Raw genomic sequence first — 19,097 nt, 5'->3', positions numbered from 1 at the left:
AATGATGTAGGCGTCAAAGTGAAAAAGGTTGTCAAAAGACATAGGGAGCCTATGACAAGAAGATAAACGGAGATCCTATAGAAGTATTAGAGATATTTCAGAAATTTAATGAAAATTTGTATAAAGCAGAAGAATGTGTGACCAAGAAATGGCCACAAATGGGAATATTTACAGGAGACTTAATGATGACAAGGTTAGAGGAATATGAGGCTCACCAATTCATAGTTAAGATGGGAAGAGTTGAAATAAATCAGTGATATATAATCAATCAGTAGGGAAGTTTCCAGGAACTGATGGTATTCTTATGAAAGTTTGGAAGGTAAGGTGAAAAAGCTCGATAGAGTTGGAAGGTTTGTTTAGCAGTATTTTCTAAGGAGGGGAAGCCCCAGCATTTGAGAAGAAAGCTGCGGTGGCTGTATTACCCAAAGAGGATGAAAACTCTTCAGCCCCATCTTCATATGGACCCATTTCAATTTTAAACCATGATAAGAAAGTGATGATGTCTATACTAGATAAAAGAATAGCAAAGGTGCTACCAGAACTGATAACTATGGATCGTTCTGGTTTTGTGGAAGGGAAGAAGACATTTGACAACATTAAATGAACAATAAAATGTCTTAAAATACAAGAACCAGAGCGAAGCAGAGCTCGGATGTAACCAAAAGAACTTTTATTAAAACACAACCAGACTGCAGTTCAGATAAGCGCTTTCACTCAATGAGCTTCATCAGATCACAAAGACCAAGGCCCATAAGACCTCTTATATATACAAAAGAGATAATCAGTACTAGCCTATCACATATAGCTCCTAATCAACCTGACAGATACAATAATAAATGCAACAAAGGACAATCACAACATATATACACGTATATGAATTTAAGTAAATATAAAAGATATATATAAAAAATATACATATGTATATGTGTGTATGAAAAACATGTTAAAAGCATATATAAGCATAAATATAATGCATAAAAAAAATATATATATATATATATATATATATATATATATATATATACGTATGTATACTGAGTAATATATCATTCTTATAAACTGAACTCATAAAGAATGGTATAAACACTAATATGCACATGTCTTGACTTTATAATTTAATATTCCTGCGTTTCCTAAGTGCTGGTTTAATTGAGGCTCTCTCATTTAAACCAAAGCCTCTGTCCGCTCTTAACCTTATGATCCATTTATTCTCTCTGCTTTCAGTGTGATTCCTAATATCACCTCTCCGAATATTCGGGGTGATAACCTCAAGGGCTCTAAATAAAAAGTTATGTTCACTCCCAAGCTGCATAACATGCTTAGCTAGGGCACTATGTGGTGATTCCTTCCTTATATGATAAATATGTTCGCGAATCCTTTCCTTAAATTGACGATTTGTTTTCCCAACATAGAAGGCGTTACAAATTTGGCATACTGCCAAGTATACTATATTACAAGTGTTACAATTAGCATCTACCTGTGTATTGAACATAGTGTGTAGATCTGGATGCAAAAAACAGGTGTTAATGTCTATAAAGGCACAGTAACTACAGTGCCCACATGGTTTTGTATGTGTGGGATCAAATGTTGTCCTTGTTTCCTAGAATAACAAAGCATCCTTCTCAAATTAAGTTTATTCCTAAAGAGGAATTGAGGCTTCATTCCTACCACCTTCTTAATATTTTCATCAGTACAAAGAAATGACCAATGTTTAGTGATAATATCTCTGATGGCTGAATGATCAGTGGTATAAGGTATAGAAATCCTAACCTCTGACCCCATATCATGTATAGCTTTCTCAGCAGTTGTTCTCTTAGGTCCAAAATAAGGAGCTGCTGTATCTAACCTAAGTTCTTTAATATTCATAAGGTTATATTCAACCTCATGGGAACTATAACCACGATCAATAAATCTTTGCTTCAGGTTAGCTACCTCAGTAATAAAACCTGAATCAGTGGCATTCAGTCTAGAGGTCCTCATTCCTTGACCTTTAATAATGTTTTTAAAAATATGTTGTGGATGCATACTCGTATGCATCAACAACGTGTTGTAATGGCATGCTTTACGATGCACCCCTGTATTGATCAAACCACATTCAAGTCTCTTTATAAATAGGTCTAAAAACTCAATCCTAGATCTAGAGTAATTCATAGTAAATTTAAAAAAATCTGTAAGCTGATTCATTATACTATGAAATGAAGCTAACCCATCTTCACATCCTCTCCATAAAACAAAGACATCATCGACAAAACGTCGATAGAATACCCCATGTTGTTCAAAATCACTAGTCCTAAATAACACTTCATGTTCCCATTGCGCCAAGAACATATTAGCATAACTATTGGCGCAAGGCGTACCCATAGCAACTCCTCCCTGTTGTTGATAAAACATATCTTGAAAAACAAAGATATTGTTCTCTAAAATCAACTCTAGGAAATGTGCCAACAAATCAATTTGCACTATTGAGTAGTCACTATGTCTTGAGAGATAATCTGTGATGTAAGTAATCCCTAACTCATTTGGTAGAACCGTGAACAAGGACTGGATGTCAAAAGTAACAAAAACCAAGCTCTCTATTTCATCTATATTGCCCAGACAGTCATAGAGATCTAGCAGAAACTGTTTAGAGTCCTTAAGTACTGTCTGGTTATTGTTAAGAATAGGACGTAAATGTTTCTCAACATACACAGACATATGTTCAGTAATCCACCCCTGTCCAGAGACTATGGGTCTCATCGGGGGGTTGCTAATGTCTTTGTGTATCTTAGGGAGTCCTTGTATTACCGGAATCAGTGGTGCTCTAATCAGTAGGTAATCATATAATTCTTGATCTATAACCCTGGCTTTAAACATATCTAGCAGAGTATCTGATACATATGTAATGGTGTCTTACACTACTCGTTCATCAACTTCCTTGTAAAATTGGTCAGTTAGCAGAGTGTTCATGGCAACATAATATTGGTCAGTATCCATTATAACTATCCGGCCGCCTTTATCGGCTGGCCTTATAACTATGGACTGTGATGCCTGTAGTTGTCGAAGGCTCTCTCTTTGTAATCGAGTCAAATTACCTTTTCTTCTATGAGTTGTTTTATTGAAATACTCATATAAAGCATCTTCTGTTAGCTTCAGATAAGCCTCAACTAGGGGATGGTGTGGAGGAACAAAACTACTCAAATTCTTAAATCTTGGTAGTCCCTCAAATCCACCCATGTCACCAGCACTCAAGCCCTCTTTGTCGGTAAAAATTAGTTTAAGCATTACATTCCGACAAAAGAGTCTCATGTCAATCACAGTATCTGTAAAATTGCTATAGCTACTCAGAATAAAATTGAGGCCTTTATTCAAAAGATTCTCATCATGTTGTGTTAATATATAACTAGAGATGTTACAGATCAGTGAGTGTGTGTTAACTTCAGGTACCGAAACTGTGGAAGTCAAACCATCAAATACTAACTCAACTTGTTTCTCCACATCTTCTTGATGGTTTGATGCGGCATAAACTCGTCCGACAGTTTCCGTTTCTGTCGGCCTCTGCTCAACGACCTGCCCCTCTTCATCCCTTTCTCCTTGCGTACAGGCAAAGGAAAAGGGATATCTCCTCCTATACTCACTGTATTATTCACTACATTAAGAGTGTTCTTTGATCTAACAACACCATCGTTGACCTTGATATTACTCGTGGGCACTCTCTTCGTAATCTGTACTACAGGGTACAGATTCAAACAGTTTGCCTTATCTGCCTCATTGCTCACCGCTACAGGTGTAGTAATAATAGTGTCAGGAACCTCATTACACTCTACATGTGTAATACTGATAACATCATCTGTATCATTAGAAGCCACAACATTCCGTGTATCAACAGGCACATCATTAGGCGTATTACCCATTCTAGATCTATTCCTATTAGATGTGCACATAACTTCCCTATTGCTCAAAGGTCCACTATGCAATACATTATGCTCATTAAGTAACACATCACACTTATTAAAAGTAATTTGTTTATCTACATTATCCTGTACACCAGTAATCAAGACATTGCTGTTCACATTATTAACATCATTTTGTCCGTATCTAGGCCATACAAAAACATGGCCTAATTTAAAATCCTTATGGTCTCTAACAATCTTATTGCTCTTTTGCTGGAGTAGCTTCCGTTCCAAAGCCGAAACTCCATCCAAAAGGCTTTCAAATAATGGTTGAACGGCAGTATTCGGGAACGTATTAAAAATATTCTGTTGTTTCCTAATGCTCTCCGTTAGAGCTGACTCCTCAGGAGCAAAAAAGTCAATAAGCAGTTGTAAATATTGTCTGCTTACCTCCAAATTAATACGCTGCCATTTTGTCAACAGTTCTGGGTAGTGCTCACCCTGGTTGGGCATGTTAAACACCCGCAGTCCTCTGGGTACAATATGTTTGTCTAAGCAATATTGGAAATGCAAGCGTTGAGTCTGCAAACGCTTCAGTCGGAAAAAATCTTTCTCCAAAGTATCAAGTGAATGCTGCAACTTCTCTAAGTCAGTCGTCGTTCCGTTGTCGTCATCAGTATGTTCCACATCCTCCAGTTGCTAAGAATTCACCTTGGAGCACGCGAGGTATTGTTCAAACCTCTTGTGCAAATAGACCGCTGAGCCCAGGTCTACACCCCGGGGCTCATAGTCGAGTTCAGTATTACCCAAATCTTGCATAGCTCCGCTTCCAGAAAGGGCAAGAATAGCAAATAAAATAGTAAGGAAAACAAAAATCTTGCCAGTAATCCAGATAAATGCTCTAGTCCAAAACGGAAAAATAAAATGTCTTAAAATACAAGAACCAGAGCGAAGCAGAGCTCGAATGTAACCAAAAGAACTTTTATTAAAACACAGCCAGACTGCAGGTCAGATAAGCGCTTTCACTCAGTGAGCTTCATCAGATCACAAAGACCAAGGCCCATAAGACCTCTTATATATACAAAAGAGATCATCAGTACTAGCCTATCACATATAGCTCCTAATCAACCTGACAGATACAATAATAAATGCAACAAAGGACAATCACAACATATATACACGTATATGAATGTAAGTAAATATAAAAGATATATATAAAAAATATATATAGAAAATGGATCATTAGGTTAAGAGCGGACAGAGGCTTTGGTTTAAATGAGAGAGCCTCAATTAAACCAGCACTTAGGAAACGCAGGAATATTAAATTATAAAGTCAAGACATGTGCATATTAGTATTTATACCATTTTTTATGAGTTCAGTTTATAAGAATGATATATTACTCAGTATACATACGTATATATATATATATATATATATATATATATTTTTTTTTTTTTTTTTTTTTTTTTTTTTATGCATTATACTTATGCTTATATATGCTTTTAGCATGTTTTTCATACACACATATACATATGTATATTTTTTATATATATTTTTTATAGAACTGTTGACGAAATGGCAGCGTATTAATTTGGAGGTAAGCAGACAATATTTACAACTGCTTATTGACTTTTTTGGTCCGGAGGAGTCAGCTGTAACGGAGGGCATTAGGAAACAACAACAGAATATTTCTAATACGTTCCCGAATACTGCCGTTCAACCATTATTTGAAAGCCTTTTGGATGGAGTTTCGGCTTTGGAACGGAAGCTACTCCAGCAAAAGAGAAATAAGATTGTTAGAGACATGGCCTAGATACGGACAAAATGATGTTAATAATGTGAACAGCAATGTCTTGATTACTGGTGTACAGGATAATGTAGATAAACGAATTACTTTTAATAAGCGTGATGTGTTACTTAATGAGCATAATGTATTGCATAGTGGACCTTTGAGCAATAGGGAAGTTATGTGCACATCTAATAGGAATAGATCTAGAATGGGTAATGCGCCTAATGATGTGCCTGTTGATACACGGAACGTTGTGGCTTCTAATGATACAGATGATGTTATCAGTATTACACATGTAGAGTGTAATGAGGTTCCTGACACTATTATTACTACACCTGTAGCAGTGAGCAATGAGGCAGATGAGGCAAACTGTTTTGAATCTGTACCCTGTAGTACAGATTACGAACAGAGTGCCCACGAGTAATATCAAGGTCAGCGGTGGTGGTGTTAGATCAAAGAACACCCTCAATGTAGTGAATAATACAGTGAGTATAGGAGGAGATATCCCTCTTCCTTTGCCTGTACGCAAGGAGAAAGGGATGAAGAGGGGCAGGTCGTTGAGCAGAGGCCGACAGAAACGGAAACTGTCGGACGAGTTTATGCCGCATCAAACCATCAAGAAGATGTGGAGAAACAAGTTGAGTTAGTATTTGATGGTTTGACTTCCACAGTTTCGGTACCTGAAGTTAACACACACTCATTGATCTGTAACATCTCTAGTTATATATTAACACAACATGATGAGAATCTTTTGAATAAAGGCCTCAATTTTATTCCGAGTAGCTATAGCAATTTTACAGATACTGTGATTGACATGAGACTCTTTTGTCGGAATGTAATGCTTAAACTAATTTTTACCGACAAAGAGGGCTTGAGTGCTGGTGACATGGGTGGATTTGAGGGACTACCAAGATTTAAGAATTTGAGTAGTTTTGTTCCTCCACACCATCCCCTAGTTGAGGCTTATCTGAAGCTAACAGAAGATGCTTTATATGAGTATTTCAATAAAACAACTCATAGAAGAAAAGGTAATTTGACTCAATTAGAAAGGGAGAGCCTTCGACAACTACAGGCATCACAGTCCATAGTTATAAGGCCAGCCGATAAAGGCGGCCGGATAGTTATAATGGATACTGACCAATATTATGTTGCCATGAACACTCTGCTAACTGACCAGTTTTACAAGGAAGTTGATGAACGAGTAGTGCAAGACACCATTACATATGTATCAGATACTCTGCTAGATATGTTTAAAGGCAGGGTTATAGATCAATAATTATATGATTACCTACTGATTAGAGCACCATTGATTCCGGTAATACAAGGACTCCCTAAGATACACAAAGACATTAGCAACCCCCCGATGAGACCCATAGTCTCTGGACAGGGGTGGTTTACTGAACATATGTCTGTGTATGTTGAGAAACATTTACGTCCTATTCTTAACAATGACCAGACAGTACTTAAGGACTCTAAACAGTTTCTGCTAGATCTCTATGACTGTCTGGGCAATATAGATGAAATAGAGAGCTTGGTTTTTGTTACTTTTGACATCCAGTCCTTGTTCACGGTTCTACCGAATGAGTTGGGGATTACTTACATCACAGATTATCTCTCAAGACATAGTGACTACTCAATAGTGCAAATTGATTTGTTGGCACATTTCCTAGAGTTGATTTTAGAGAACAATATCTTTGTTTTTCAAGATATGTTTTATCAACAACAGGGAGGAGTTGCTATGGAGTGCTTGCCAATAGTTATGCTAATACGTTCTTGGCGCAATGGGAACATGAAGTGTTATTTAGGACTAGTGATTTTGAACAACATGGGGTATTCTATCGACGTTTTGTCGATGATGTCTTTGTTTTATGGAGAGGATGTGAAGATGGGTTAGCTTCATTTCATAGTATAATGAATCAGCTTACAGATTTTTTTAAATTTACTATGAATTACTCTAGATCTAGGATTGAGTTTTTAGACCTATTTATAGAGAGACTTGAATGTGGTTTGATCAATACAGGGGTGCATCGTAAAGCATGCCATTACAACATGTTGTTGATGCGTACGAGTATGCATCCACAACATATTTTTAAAAACATTATTAAAGGTCAAGGAATGAGGACCTCTAGATTGAATGCCACTGATTCAGGTTTTATTACTGAGGTAGCAAACCTGAAGCAAAGATTTATTGATCGTGGTTATAGTTCCCATGAGGTTGAATATAACCTTATGAATATTAAAGAACTTAGGTTAGATACAGCTGCTCCTTATTTTGGACCTAAGAGAACAACTGCTGAGAAAGCTATACATGATATGGGGTCAGAAGTTAGGATTTCTATACCTTATACCACTGATCATTCAGCTATCAGAGATATTATCACTAAACATTGGTCAGTTCTTTGTACTGATGAAAATATTAAGAAGGTGGTAGGAATGAAGCCTCAATTCCTCTTTAGGAATAAACTTTAATTTGAGAAGGATGCTTTGTTATTCTAGGAAACAAGGACAACATTTTGATCCTCACATACCAAACCATGTGGGCACTGTAGTTACTGTGCCTTTATAGACATTAACACCTGTTTTTTTGCATCCAGATCTACACACTATGTTCAATACACAGGTAGATGCTAATTGTAACACTTGTAATATATAGTATACTTGGCAGTATGCCAAATTTGTAACGCCTTCTATGTTGGGAAAACGAATCGTCAATTTAAGGAAAGGATTCGCGAACATATTTATCATATAAGGAAGGAATCACCACATAATGCCCTAGCTAAGCATGTTATGCAGCTTGGGAGTGAACATAACTTTTTATTTAGAGCCCTTGAGGTTATCACCCCGAATATTCGGAGAGGTGATATTAGGAATCACACTGAAAGCAGAGAGAGTAAATGGATCATTAGGTTGAGAGCGGACAGAGGCTTTGGTTTAAATGAGAGAGCCTCAATTAAACCAGCACTTAGGAAACGCAGGAATATTAAATTATAAAGTCAAGACATGTGCATATTAGTGTTTATACCATTCTTTATGAGTTCAGTTTATAAGAATGATATATTACTCTGTATACATACGTATGTATATATATATATATATATATATATATATATATATATATATATATATATATATATTTTTTTTTTTTATGCATTATATTTATGCTTATATATGCTTTTAACATGTTTTTCATACACACATATACATATGTATATTTTTTATATATATCTTTTATATTTACTTACATTCATATACGTGTATATATGTTGTGATTGTCCTTTGTTGCATTTATTATTGTATCTGTCAGGTTGATTAGGAGCTATATGTGATAGGCTAGTACTGATTATCTCTTTTGTATATATAAGAGGTCTTATGGGCCTTGGTCTTTGTGATCTGATGAAGCTCATTGAGTGAAAGCGCTTATCTGACCTGCAGTCTGGTTGTGTTTTAATAAAAGTTCTTTTGGTTACATCCGAGCTCTGCTTCACTCTGGTTCTTGTATTTTAAGACATTTTATTTTTCCGTTTTGGACTAGAGCGTTTATCTGGATTACTGGCAAGATTTTTGTTTTCATTAAATGAACAATGATGAGGAAGCAGAATGTAAGAATATACCACCATTTTTGGTGTCTTGATGCAGACAAAGCATTCAGTAGTGTCAGATGGGATTGTTTGAATAGGGCAGTGGAAGCATTTGTATTCCATGATAGAATAATATAATTATTTAGGAGAATATATGAAAGCTTAGTGGCAGGAATTAAGGTGAGAGAGTTCCTGTCTTACAAGCTTTGTTTAATCAGATGAACCTGGCAGTGGTGTCCTCCTTCCCCTTTGTTTGCTTTATATTCAGAGCCATTGGCATAGAAAATAAGGGACTCAAATTCAAGGATATAACTATTATGGTAATCAGGAAAAGTTAGCTGCATATATTATTTTGTGCCTGATAAAACCAGAAATGACATTTCAGTGTTTCGTAACATTTTGGAGACTGTTTCCTGTCTTTTTGGGATATAAAATTAATGAGGATATCTCAAAAGCTATAACTCTAAACTGTGCAGCCATACATGACTTAGTTCAGCAATATCCATATTTGTGAGAGCACAATAAAATGAAGTATTTAGGTATAGGGATTAAAAAGTATTCTGTTACGGTTGCTAAGGATATGTGGGAAGAGACTAAAAAGATGAAAAAGCTGTGAAACTGGAAGCTTTTGATTATGGATAATAAAATATAAGCAGTGAAAATGTTTGCCTCTATTTTTTTATATATGTCGTACATATTTTTGTCAACTAGAGAAGTTGTAGGTGGTGATTAACAGACTTGAAGGAATTCATTTGGGACAGGAAAAGGGCAGTCGTGAATCATAGAACAAGGTGGTTTAGGATTGTCTTATTTGAATGGATATTTTAGAGCTACACAGTTGAGTCTGATATATACAGAAGGTTATAAAGAGGAAAGGGATGATGGAACATGAGAGAGGGTTGAAAAATAGAGAGTAAGATTTTGTATGCAAATCCTTAAGGATAACACCACCAACCATACAGAATATTAAACCAGTATAAACATTCACTTGAAGCTAGACAGCAAAGGAAGGAACAGGAAACTGGAAACCCTGATGCAGCCAATGTTGAGGAGTGATAGGGCCAGTGAGTTCCCATATGACATAGCAATGAATGGCACAGGATGAAATTGAAGAGAATGTGCCACAGCAAGATGCTATAGAACTTTCTATAGAATACCCGCAGGAAATGGAAAACAAAGGATGTGCCCTCAGTTTGGAAGAAAATGAGCTAAGAGAAGAATTGCTTGATTTAATAGACAGAGAGAGAGAAAAATCAATAAAAAATAGACTGCAGAAGGTCAGTAAAACCCAGAAAGTCAGAAGTCTGATGAAATGAATGAACACAGTAATTTGGACTGTTCATAGATATCCATGCAGTATAACCGAACTAAACAGGATATTTTACTGTGCAGCTAAATTAATAACGGATAAAGTTCTGTCACAAGAACACAGGGTAGTGAGGGAAAGCAGGGGGAGAAATCGAATTCCATCATGAAAGTATTGAATAGAGAAAATTATAAACCAATTAAGACAAGAAGTGTCTGGTCTATATTACGTTGTTGAAAGGGCTGTTCATCGAACACCTTTTCATCGACACGTAAACATCGAAGTACCAAAAGTCCGAACAGCCACATCAGTGAATTTTCCCGAGGGGGGAAAAAAATCGCTTGGCTAACAACAAACAAAACAAAACTGTCAGAGCCTACGAAGTGAGGGGCTTCACCCCCTCCCAGCGAAATATACCAACTCTGAGATTACACTACAGTGGAGGAAAGGGCAAATTCCCGACGACGGCCAAGCGCCACGAAAACATCAGTTTGGGGTAAGAATGTGATATAAAAGAACTTGAGCAAGAGGGAGTGTATAAATATTTGGGAATTGGTGAAGGATCAAGAATAAAGCATGAACAAATGTGAACAAAAGCTTAGTAAGGAGTACTTTAGAAGACAAATTAATCCTGAAAACAGTGTTGACATATCTAGTAACAAAGTTTAAGCTATAAACCAATTTGCTTTCTCTGTCCTAACTTACAGTTTTTGGCGTGATTGACTGCCCCCAAAACGTGTTGGATAGATTAGATAAGAAAACAAGAAGAATGCTTTATGCTCCCCAAATGATTTATAAAATTCAGTGCATACCAAGATTATACATTCCCTGTCCCGAAGGAGGGATGGGCTTCCTTGAAAAAAATATATGTACAGATCTGCAGTCATGGGACTGCACATGTTTGCTGACCCCACAAAACCCAAATGTAGTGAAAGTTTTGAAACATGAGGAGATTAAATCTAAGATGACTTCCCTGCTTAGGCTAGCAGAAGCATATTGGTGTCAAGCAGGAATGGAATGTAAACCACATGTGTTTAAAAACTGGGCAGCAACTGTGTATGCCAAAAAACAAAAGAAAGAATATAACGAGAAGGCAAGCAATGTGGAAAATGCATAAATATAGTTGCAAGTATAGAAAACTTCTGGAAGAACCTCATGTTGATCAGGAACGAACACAGGAATGGTTAAGAATATGCAAATTAAAACCAAGAGATGAAAGGTTAATATTGACGGCACAAGATAGTGGACTTACGTACACAGTTTACAAAGTCCATTGAACATGTAGGAGAAACAGACAAATGTAGGTTTCATAAAACAGAATTGGAAACAGTTGCGTATCTCATTGCTGGTTGCTACGTACTAATGGCAGAAGGACCGTATACCGAAAGGCATAATAATGTGGCGAGACTGTTGCACTGGGGATTGTGCAAACATTATAGTACTGAAATGGCTGAAAAACACTGGAAACATGAGCGACAAAGCATCATAGAAAATGATGGTCTACATCACATGGGATCATCCATTACCAACAGATCAAAAGATAGATGCTAGAATACTGGATATAGTGGTCCAGAAAAGAAGACAAAAGTAGCATTGATCATTGAAATCACCACACCCAGTGACTACAGTGTCCTGCATAGAGAGAGAGACAAAGTCATAAAATGTCAGGATTTGCAAGCAGAAGCGAGAGCAATGTAGAAGAAAGAAAAAAGAAGAAAAAAGAAAGAAGAAAGTAGTTGGAGCAATGGGTCTTATAAAAAAAGTCTGCAATCATATTTAGATATGCTACCAATACATGTAACTCTGTACGAATTGCAGGAGGAGTCATTACAGGACACATTGCGGGTGCTGCAAAGAGCACTTTTGGCTGACATCAAAGAGTGAAACAATACAAATTTCATGAACTTTAATCATACTTTGACTTGGGAATGGGGTCCATTCACATCATGGTATTAGAAACTCAAAAGATTTGGAGAAAGTAAAAAGAGAAAGACAATATTATATTCATAAAGTAGCCAAAAGTATTCTATTCTAAGAACCAAACCCGCATGGGAATGAAGTAAGGAGCGATTTTGACAGCAGGATTGCCTACAAGCAGGGATATAGAAAACTTGCAAAAGTGAGCTAGAATTTACTGGAGAAAATTGAAAAGGAACCATTGTACTGAAAGCAGATAATTGAAGAAGGAAAGGTAATAGAGCGGGATGAAGCCAAGCAGAAGTTTTGACTACTATTTAGAGACTGCCGTTCCTACTAGGCATTGATATCAGAGTACAGGCAAGGACAACGGGATATGAGAGTTCTAATTGAAAGACCGGCTCTGGTGATAATTTTTTTGTCTAGTCTGGAACAGAAGTTACTGTTAAAAATGAAAATTAGTAGGGATTTTAAAGTCTGTGGTAACTGAGACTAAATCAGACAAGGTTAGAAACTATTGTGAACAGAGACTGGAAAGGCAGTTTACAAAGGAACAATGGGAAGAACATCTGTAAGGCTCTGAAATGTACAACCAAGTCCAGAATGTTTAGGTCTTTTGTTCGGAAATATTCACATTGATATCTTTATACTCCAAGCAGATATCAGGCTATTTTTCCTCTGGTAGATAGAAAATGCAGGAGGTGTGAAGGGAAATAGAGAGATACTTGGGAACAGTTTTGGCAGTGTAAAAAGAGTTGGCAATTTTTTTAATTCCTTAGAGTACTCCATCAGAATTACTGAGGGAGCAAATTGCTGCAACTGAGGAAATTATTCTTTTAGCTCAGACACAGGATGTGAATTGTTTATAAATACTAAGGCCTCATTATTTTTAATACCATTGGCTTCCAAAAATGCAATTACTAGAAAATGGAAATCAAAATCTAAACCAACTGCAATTGAAATACTGAATTTTTGAAAGAGGTAAAAAAATTGGATGTGGGGTATTTAGAAAAGAGAAGCACCTAATTACATATAAATGGAATTTCTGGGAACACTGCATGCGGAATAATGTTCAGGTGGAGGAGTGAGGTTTGAGAAGGCAGGAACTGAGCAATTTATGTAATGTTCGGTTGAATGTAACTGTTAAAGAAAATGTAATGTGTAATGCACTGAAATGAAACATGTTATGGTTCTATTAATGTGTGTGTACCTTTGGTAATTTAATAAAGGTATTAAAATACTAACCCTTGTCTCAGCAAATTTCTTTGGTGGAATGAGAGACTCATACCTGAGGGGCGTACTTCAGCAACAAAGGATAAACCAAAATACTCTCTCATATTTTGATTGCCTCTTTGCACAGATGGAAAAACCTGATTCCCTTGTTTGTTTTACATATAGCATCAAAACAGTATTTATTCATTTGTTCATCTCGCAGCCTTAAGCTACGAAAAGGATGGGGAACACTGTTTATACTTGCTGGGCATACACAACCTGTTTGTGCTAGAACTTAAGTTATCAGAAAGTCTAATCAAGCATTTGTTTCAATCAAGAAAGGTAAATAAAGTCCATCAGTAAGCAAACCCTCTTAAAATGGTTGGTACATTGCATTGCCTTTTTTATGACAAATACAGTTAATCTTTACAAGGTTCAGTAAACAACATTCCATTACACTAGGACCATATAACAGCAGCATATTTCAGGAATGCTTCTGAAGAAAAAAAAATTAGAAGCTAAATAGTCTACAATTCCACACCTCCATTAAAGAGTGCAAACTACTTATAGGGCCCACAGTTAGGGCAGGCATTAGCACACTCATGTTATGGTGGGCCTTTAACTGTCCCACCTCCCTTGGTTATCTTTGGATTGCTTCAAAGTCTACCTGGATGTTAACAGCTGCTGTATATAACCCAAATGATTTATTCTTAGTGGCCTCACCTCAAATTTGTACATTTTTGCTGGTAGGTATATTTGTTGTCAACTATACTTTCTGATAGGCAGCTTCTATAGTTTTAGAACGTTTAAATAACTTTGGAAATCTGCATTTGCTTGCTTGTTTTTTTTTGTTGCATGCTTGCACTTCAGTATTATAGTTAGACTTGAAACATGACTTTGACAGAAATTTATCTTAATTTGTTTTTAAAACCTTATGTTATCTTCGTGGCAAATTAAGTAATGCAGGATAAACATCTCACTGAATGCCTTTTATTTCTATACTCTACCCTGCAGAACTTGTATCCCTCACCTCCAGGATTATCTAACTCTACAGAAATAAACTTGCAGTTGTTACCTGAATTATTGATGCGTGCTTCATCTGAAGTCCAAAATAAGCATATAACTGCTAATCCTCCTAAGGGATCAAAGGGTGCTGTAATACAGCCTTCCAGTGGTCAAGTTTTATCTTCTAGTCATCCTAAACAACTAAATAAGCCTGTTACAACAAAAAAGCAATCCAGTTTTGAGTGTGAGGAATATGCACTTGACAGCTATGCACAGCAGCCTATAAATACTTTTGAGAAAATCATTGCCCGGCTAACTGCGATGTTTCCACATTACAGCAGGTAATTGTCACATCTGATGTTTAATAATGATTTAATAGTTATATAATACTGTTTCTTAATAAACAAATGAGTATTTTGTGTTGGAGTAAAATATTAACAAATCTAAATTATTTTTTTGTGGTAGAGATGACTACTGGCAAATCTTATTTGTTTGAAAAATCTCCACCCCAGTATTGGAGACATACCTCTCAACTGTCCAGATTTTCACAGAATGTCCAGATTTATGGCTCATATTGTTGGTCTGTTCCTCATAAAATTTGTGGTTTTCTGGCAAATCACTGGAATGATATGAGGATTGAAGTCACTAAATAATGACATACGTTTGAGTTTTAGACTTCATATCTTTCAGAGAATGTATGTTAAAGCAAACCCTGTTGTTCTAGCAACTTTCTAAGTTTAGTGTATCCCTATTTTTGGGCTTTTGAACCCACATTTTGTCGGGCTTTATCCTGATTTCTTATATTAAGTTGAGAGTTGTGATTGGAGATGAGCTTATCTTTATTTTTTATGCCAACATTGAACCTCTGTCATGATGACTACTTCCAGTGACTGAAAGGTCAACAAATGTAAAGTCTTTTAGAAGATTATAAGTACTACTGATGAATACTATATTCCCTGACAGAAAACCTTTCACCGTAAACTATACTGTTTTGGCAGTGGTGATTCAGAATCCCTACAAAGAAGTTACAAAGCTAAATGTACATTACTGATTCTATCCACTTCTGCAGTTTTAACATCTCTCTGTTGAGTCTCTGTGGTCCAGAAACATCTTCTGAAATATTTTTTTCCTGTTTGTGTTTTGCACAACACAGGCAGTACTTAATAAACCTAGATGAGCCAGGAATGCTCTAGAAATGATTTTCTACAAGTAGTTTTTGTCCTGTGGTGTTAGAATACTCAAGTCTGTGTGGGGAAAATGATTTTTCCATTAGCTTTCCTTCAGTAATAGAAACAATGGCATCCCCTTCCTTGCTTTGGAGCCTTGTTATACCACTATCCATACTGATGTGCAGTGGTTTAGTGTACCTGAAAAAACAGTTGTCTTGAATTCTCTTCCTTCATACTTTTCAGACATCTGTTATGAGAAAGTGTAAAGCTTAGATGCACTGATCGAAACTGAGCATAATTCTTACAAAGTCTTTAGTCAGAAATGGCCAAATACAGGAGACGGGCAAGAGATGCTTCTTTAGTATATTAAGTTCATGGTATTTTCTTGTCCTCTGGTATCTATGTTTATTAATATTTTTATGGTTTAAAAGCTTTGCTGTTAAATACCTTTGCCTTTTTATTGACTGCAGTTATTCTTATTGCTTATTCTTATTGTTTTGGAGATTTCTCTTCCTTGGACTCCACTGAAAATGTAACTTTCCAGGTGAACCTCTTATTTACTAAACGTACAATAAAGTAAAATCGAATAAGAATATTGCTGATGTTAATCATGTTTCACTGTTGCAGTCATTACTCTTGGGTTATCCTGCTGGCAGGCAACCCACAGTCAGCCTGAATTCCAAAGTCCTGGTCCGGCGTCGGCTGCTGTCACCTCTTCCCTGACGTCAGTGCGCCAGGGGTATAAAAGATGCAGCCGACGCCATTTTCTTCAGTCTTTCTTGCCGTGCGGTGCCTGAAGCAAAAGCAGTTCGCAAGTGCCGGTCGGCCAACTCCTGAGATTTTCAAATCTGAATTTCAGAACCGAAGTCTTCATTAAAGCTAAGTACCCCGTTGGGGAAGCTTTTTTCTTGCTCCAGTCCGATGTCAGAAAAAGTTAACAATTGTATTTCTTGTGGGAAGCAAATACCTCATAAGGATTTTCACTGTTACTGTATTCCTTGCCTAGGCCCTGATCACAACATTGCTAGCTGTCTGTTTTGTGCTAGATTTAACCAACGCACTATTAAGCATCGGTTCGATTTTGCATTTCATTACTTTGGCTGAAGATTTAATTATATAATGCCGTCGGAACAGCCGACGACCGGAGTTTACAAAAAACGCAAGGACAAGGAAAAGGATAGGCATCCAAGGTCCAAAACCGATGAAAATGCCTCCATTAGGCCAGTTCGCAGTGAGGCGCTTTCGCAGCCCCTGGCGCCCGCTACCTCAGAGCCACAGGCCGCTTCCGACTCCCACGTGGAGCCGACTGGGCCTCTGGATACTCAAGGTATTGGACACTCGGAAATCATTCCCTCAGATGGGTCCGGAGCCGCTGAGCAGGGAATTGTATTCAGGGCACACATCCTGCAAACCAGAAGCATCTTCACATCAATCAAAAAGGGATGCTAGCTGTTCAGAATGCTCTAACAGCTTTCAAAGACCTACTTCATCCAGGACAGCTACTGATAAAGACAGACAATACTACAGTCATGTGGTACATAAACAAGCAGGGAGGTACACATTCCTACCCCCTATGCAGACAAGCAATGACCTTATGGGACACAGCATTGACTTAAGTTCACCTGCAAGCACAATTCCTGCCAGGAAAACAAATACTCTGGCAGACGAACTAAGCAGAAACCTCATGGATCCCCATGAGTGGAAACTGGATCCACAAGTCTTCAGCATGATAACAAGGAAATTGGGATGCCCAGACATAGATCTATTTGCCTCCCCTCACAACTGCCAACTACAGAGGTTTTGTACAAGGATTTATCACAAACAAGCATGGAAAGTGGACGCTCTATCCTTCAGCTGGAAAAAAACAACAGTATATGCATTTTCTCCACTGCCGCTCCTTCCCAGGGTACACCTAAAGGTCAGACAAGAGAAGCCAAAAATGATACTGATTGCACCAGACTGGCCACGCCAGCACTGGTACCCAATCCTAAAGAGCTTGTCTCAAGGTCCAGCATGGATATTGCCTCAAACTTCTCACTTGCTGACCCAATAAAACAATCAGATCCTGCACAGCCAAATCAGAACCTTAACTATGGCAGCATGGCGGATAATGTAGCCATTCAGAACACTCCTCTTTCAAAAACTGTTATGGATGTTATCTTGGTGGCCAGGAGGCCCAGTACCAGAAAATCTTATGCAGAAAAATGGAAGAGATTCTGTGCTTGGAACAAGGCATTGACACGTATGTACCAAATATCCCTCAGATTTTATAATACCTAACTGAGATGCTGGACAAAGGCCTTTCCTTTTCATCAATTAAGATTCATGCTTCTGCCATTTCAGCCCATTACAATACGGAACCACCCATCTTTTCTCATCCTTTAATAAGGCAGTACCTCAGAGGGGCCAAAAACATCAGGCCTCCAAGGAGAGCATCAGTTCCAGCATGGGACCTCAATTATGTCTTGGAAAAACTCACACTGCCTCCTTTTGAGCCAGCCTCATCAGCGGATATAAAATGTTTATCCTGGAAAACAGTTCTGCTCCTAGCAATAACCTCTGCAAGACGAGTATCGGAGTTACAAGCACTCATGGCTGTGGAACCTTTTATCATTTTTCACCCAGACAAGGTTTCTCTGAGGACAAACCCAACATTTAGGCCTAAGGTGGTGTCCACTTTGGCCTTCAACCAAACCATTCACTTGCCTACCTTTTATCCAAACCCACAGAACAAGGTGAGAAAATTCTGCATTCTTTGGACATACATAGACAGCTATGCTTCTACTTGGACAGAACTAAAGCTTTCAGAAAGACTGAGCAACTTTGTGTCATATGCTACAGGATCACAAGGAAAGGCTATCTCAAAACAGACTATTTCTAAATGGATAAGCCATTGTATCTGTTTCTGCTATTCTCAGAATGGCAGATCAGTTACTAAGGGCATTAGGCCTCATTCTACCAGAGCAGCAGCCACTTCAGCAGCCTTCCTCAGGGGAGTACCAACCAAAGACATTTTAGAGGCTGCAACTTGGAGTTCAGTGCACACTTTTACAAAGCACTACCACTTACCTCTTTACACTAAATCCAGAGCAGGCTTTGCCACTGCAGTTCTGCAGGGCCTCATAGCCTCTCCTAATTCTATTTAGCCCAGCCACCCATCCTCAGCTTTGGGATTCAACCCAAGAGTAATGACTGCAACAGTGAAACACTATTAACATAGTACAGTTGTGTACCTACCATAAATGTAGATG

General features: G+C 37.5%; 1 protein-coding gene across 1 annotated transcript in view; it reads left to right on the top strand.

The window, feature by feature from the left end:
* Positions 1-19,097, top strand: part of TTC3 (tetratricopeptide repeat domain 3) — a gene marked incomplete in the record, with an annotated part of 2,769,029 nt that overhangs the window by 2,404,009 nt on the left and 345,923 nt on the right. Inside the window, 1 exon segment of the mRNA XM_044072025.1 lies at positions 14,687-15,018. Within this exon segment, the coding sequence (XP_043927960.1) occupies positions 14,687-15,018 (332 nt within the window).

The sequence above is a fragment of the Protopterus annectens genome, chromosome 5.part0, assembly GCF_019279795.1.
Source record: "Protopterus annectens isolate FY-2018-M chromosome 5.part0, PAN1.0, whole genome shotgun sequence".
Classification (NCBI taxonomy): Eukaryota; Metazoa; Chordata; order Ceratodontiformes; family Protopteridae; genus Protopterus; species Protopterus annectens.
The sequence above is the reverse complement of the archived record's forward strand: the minus strand, read 5'-3'. Positions and strand labels throughout refer to the sequence as shown.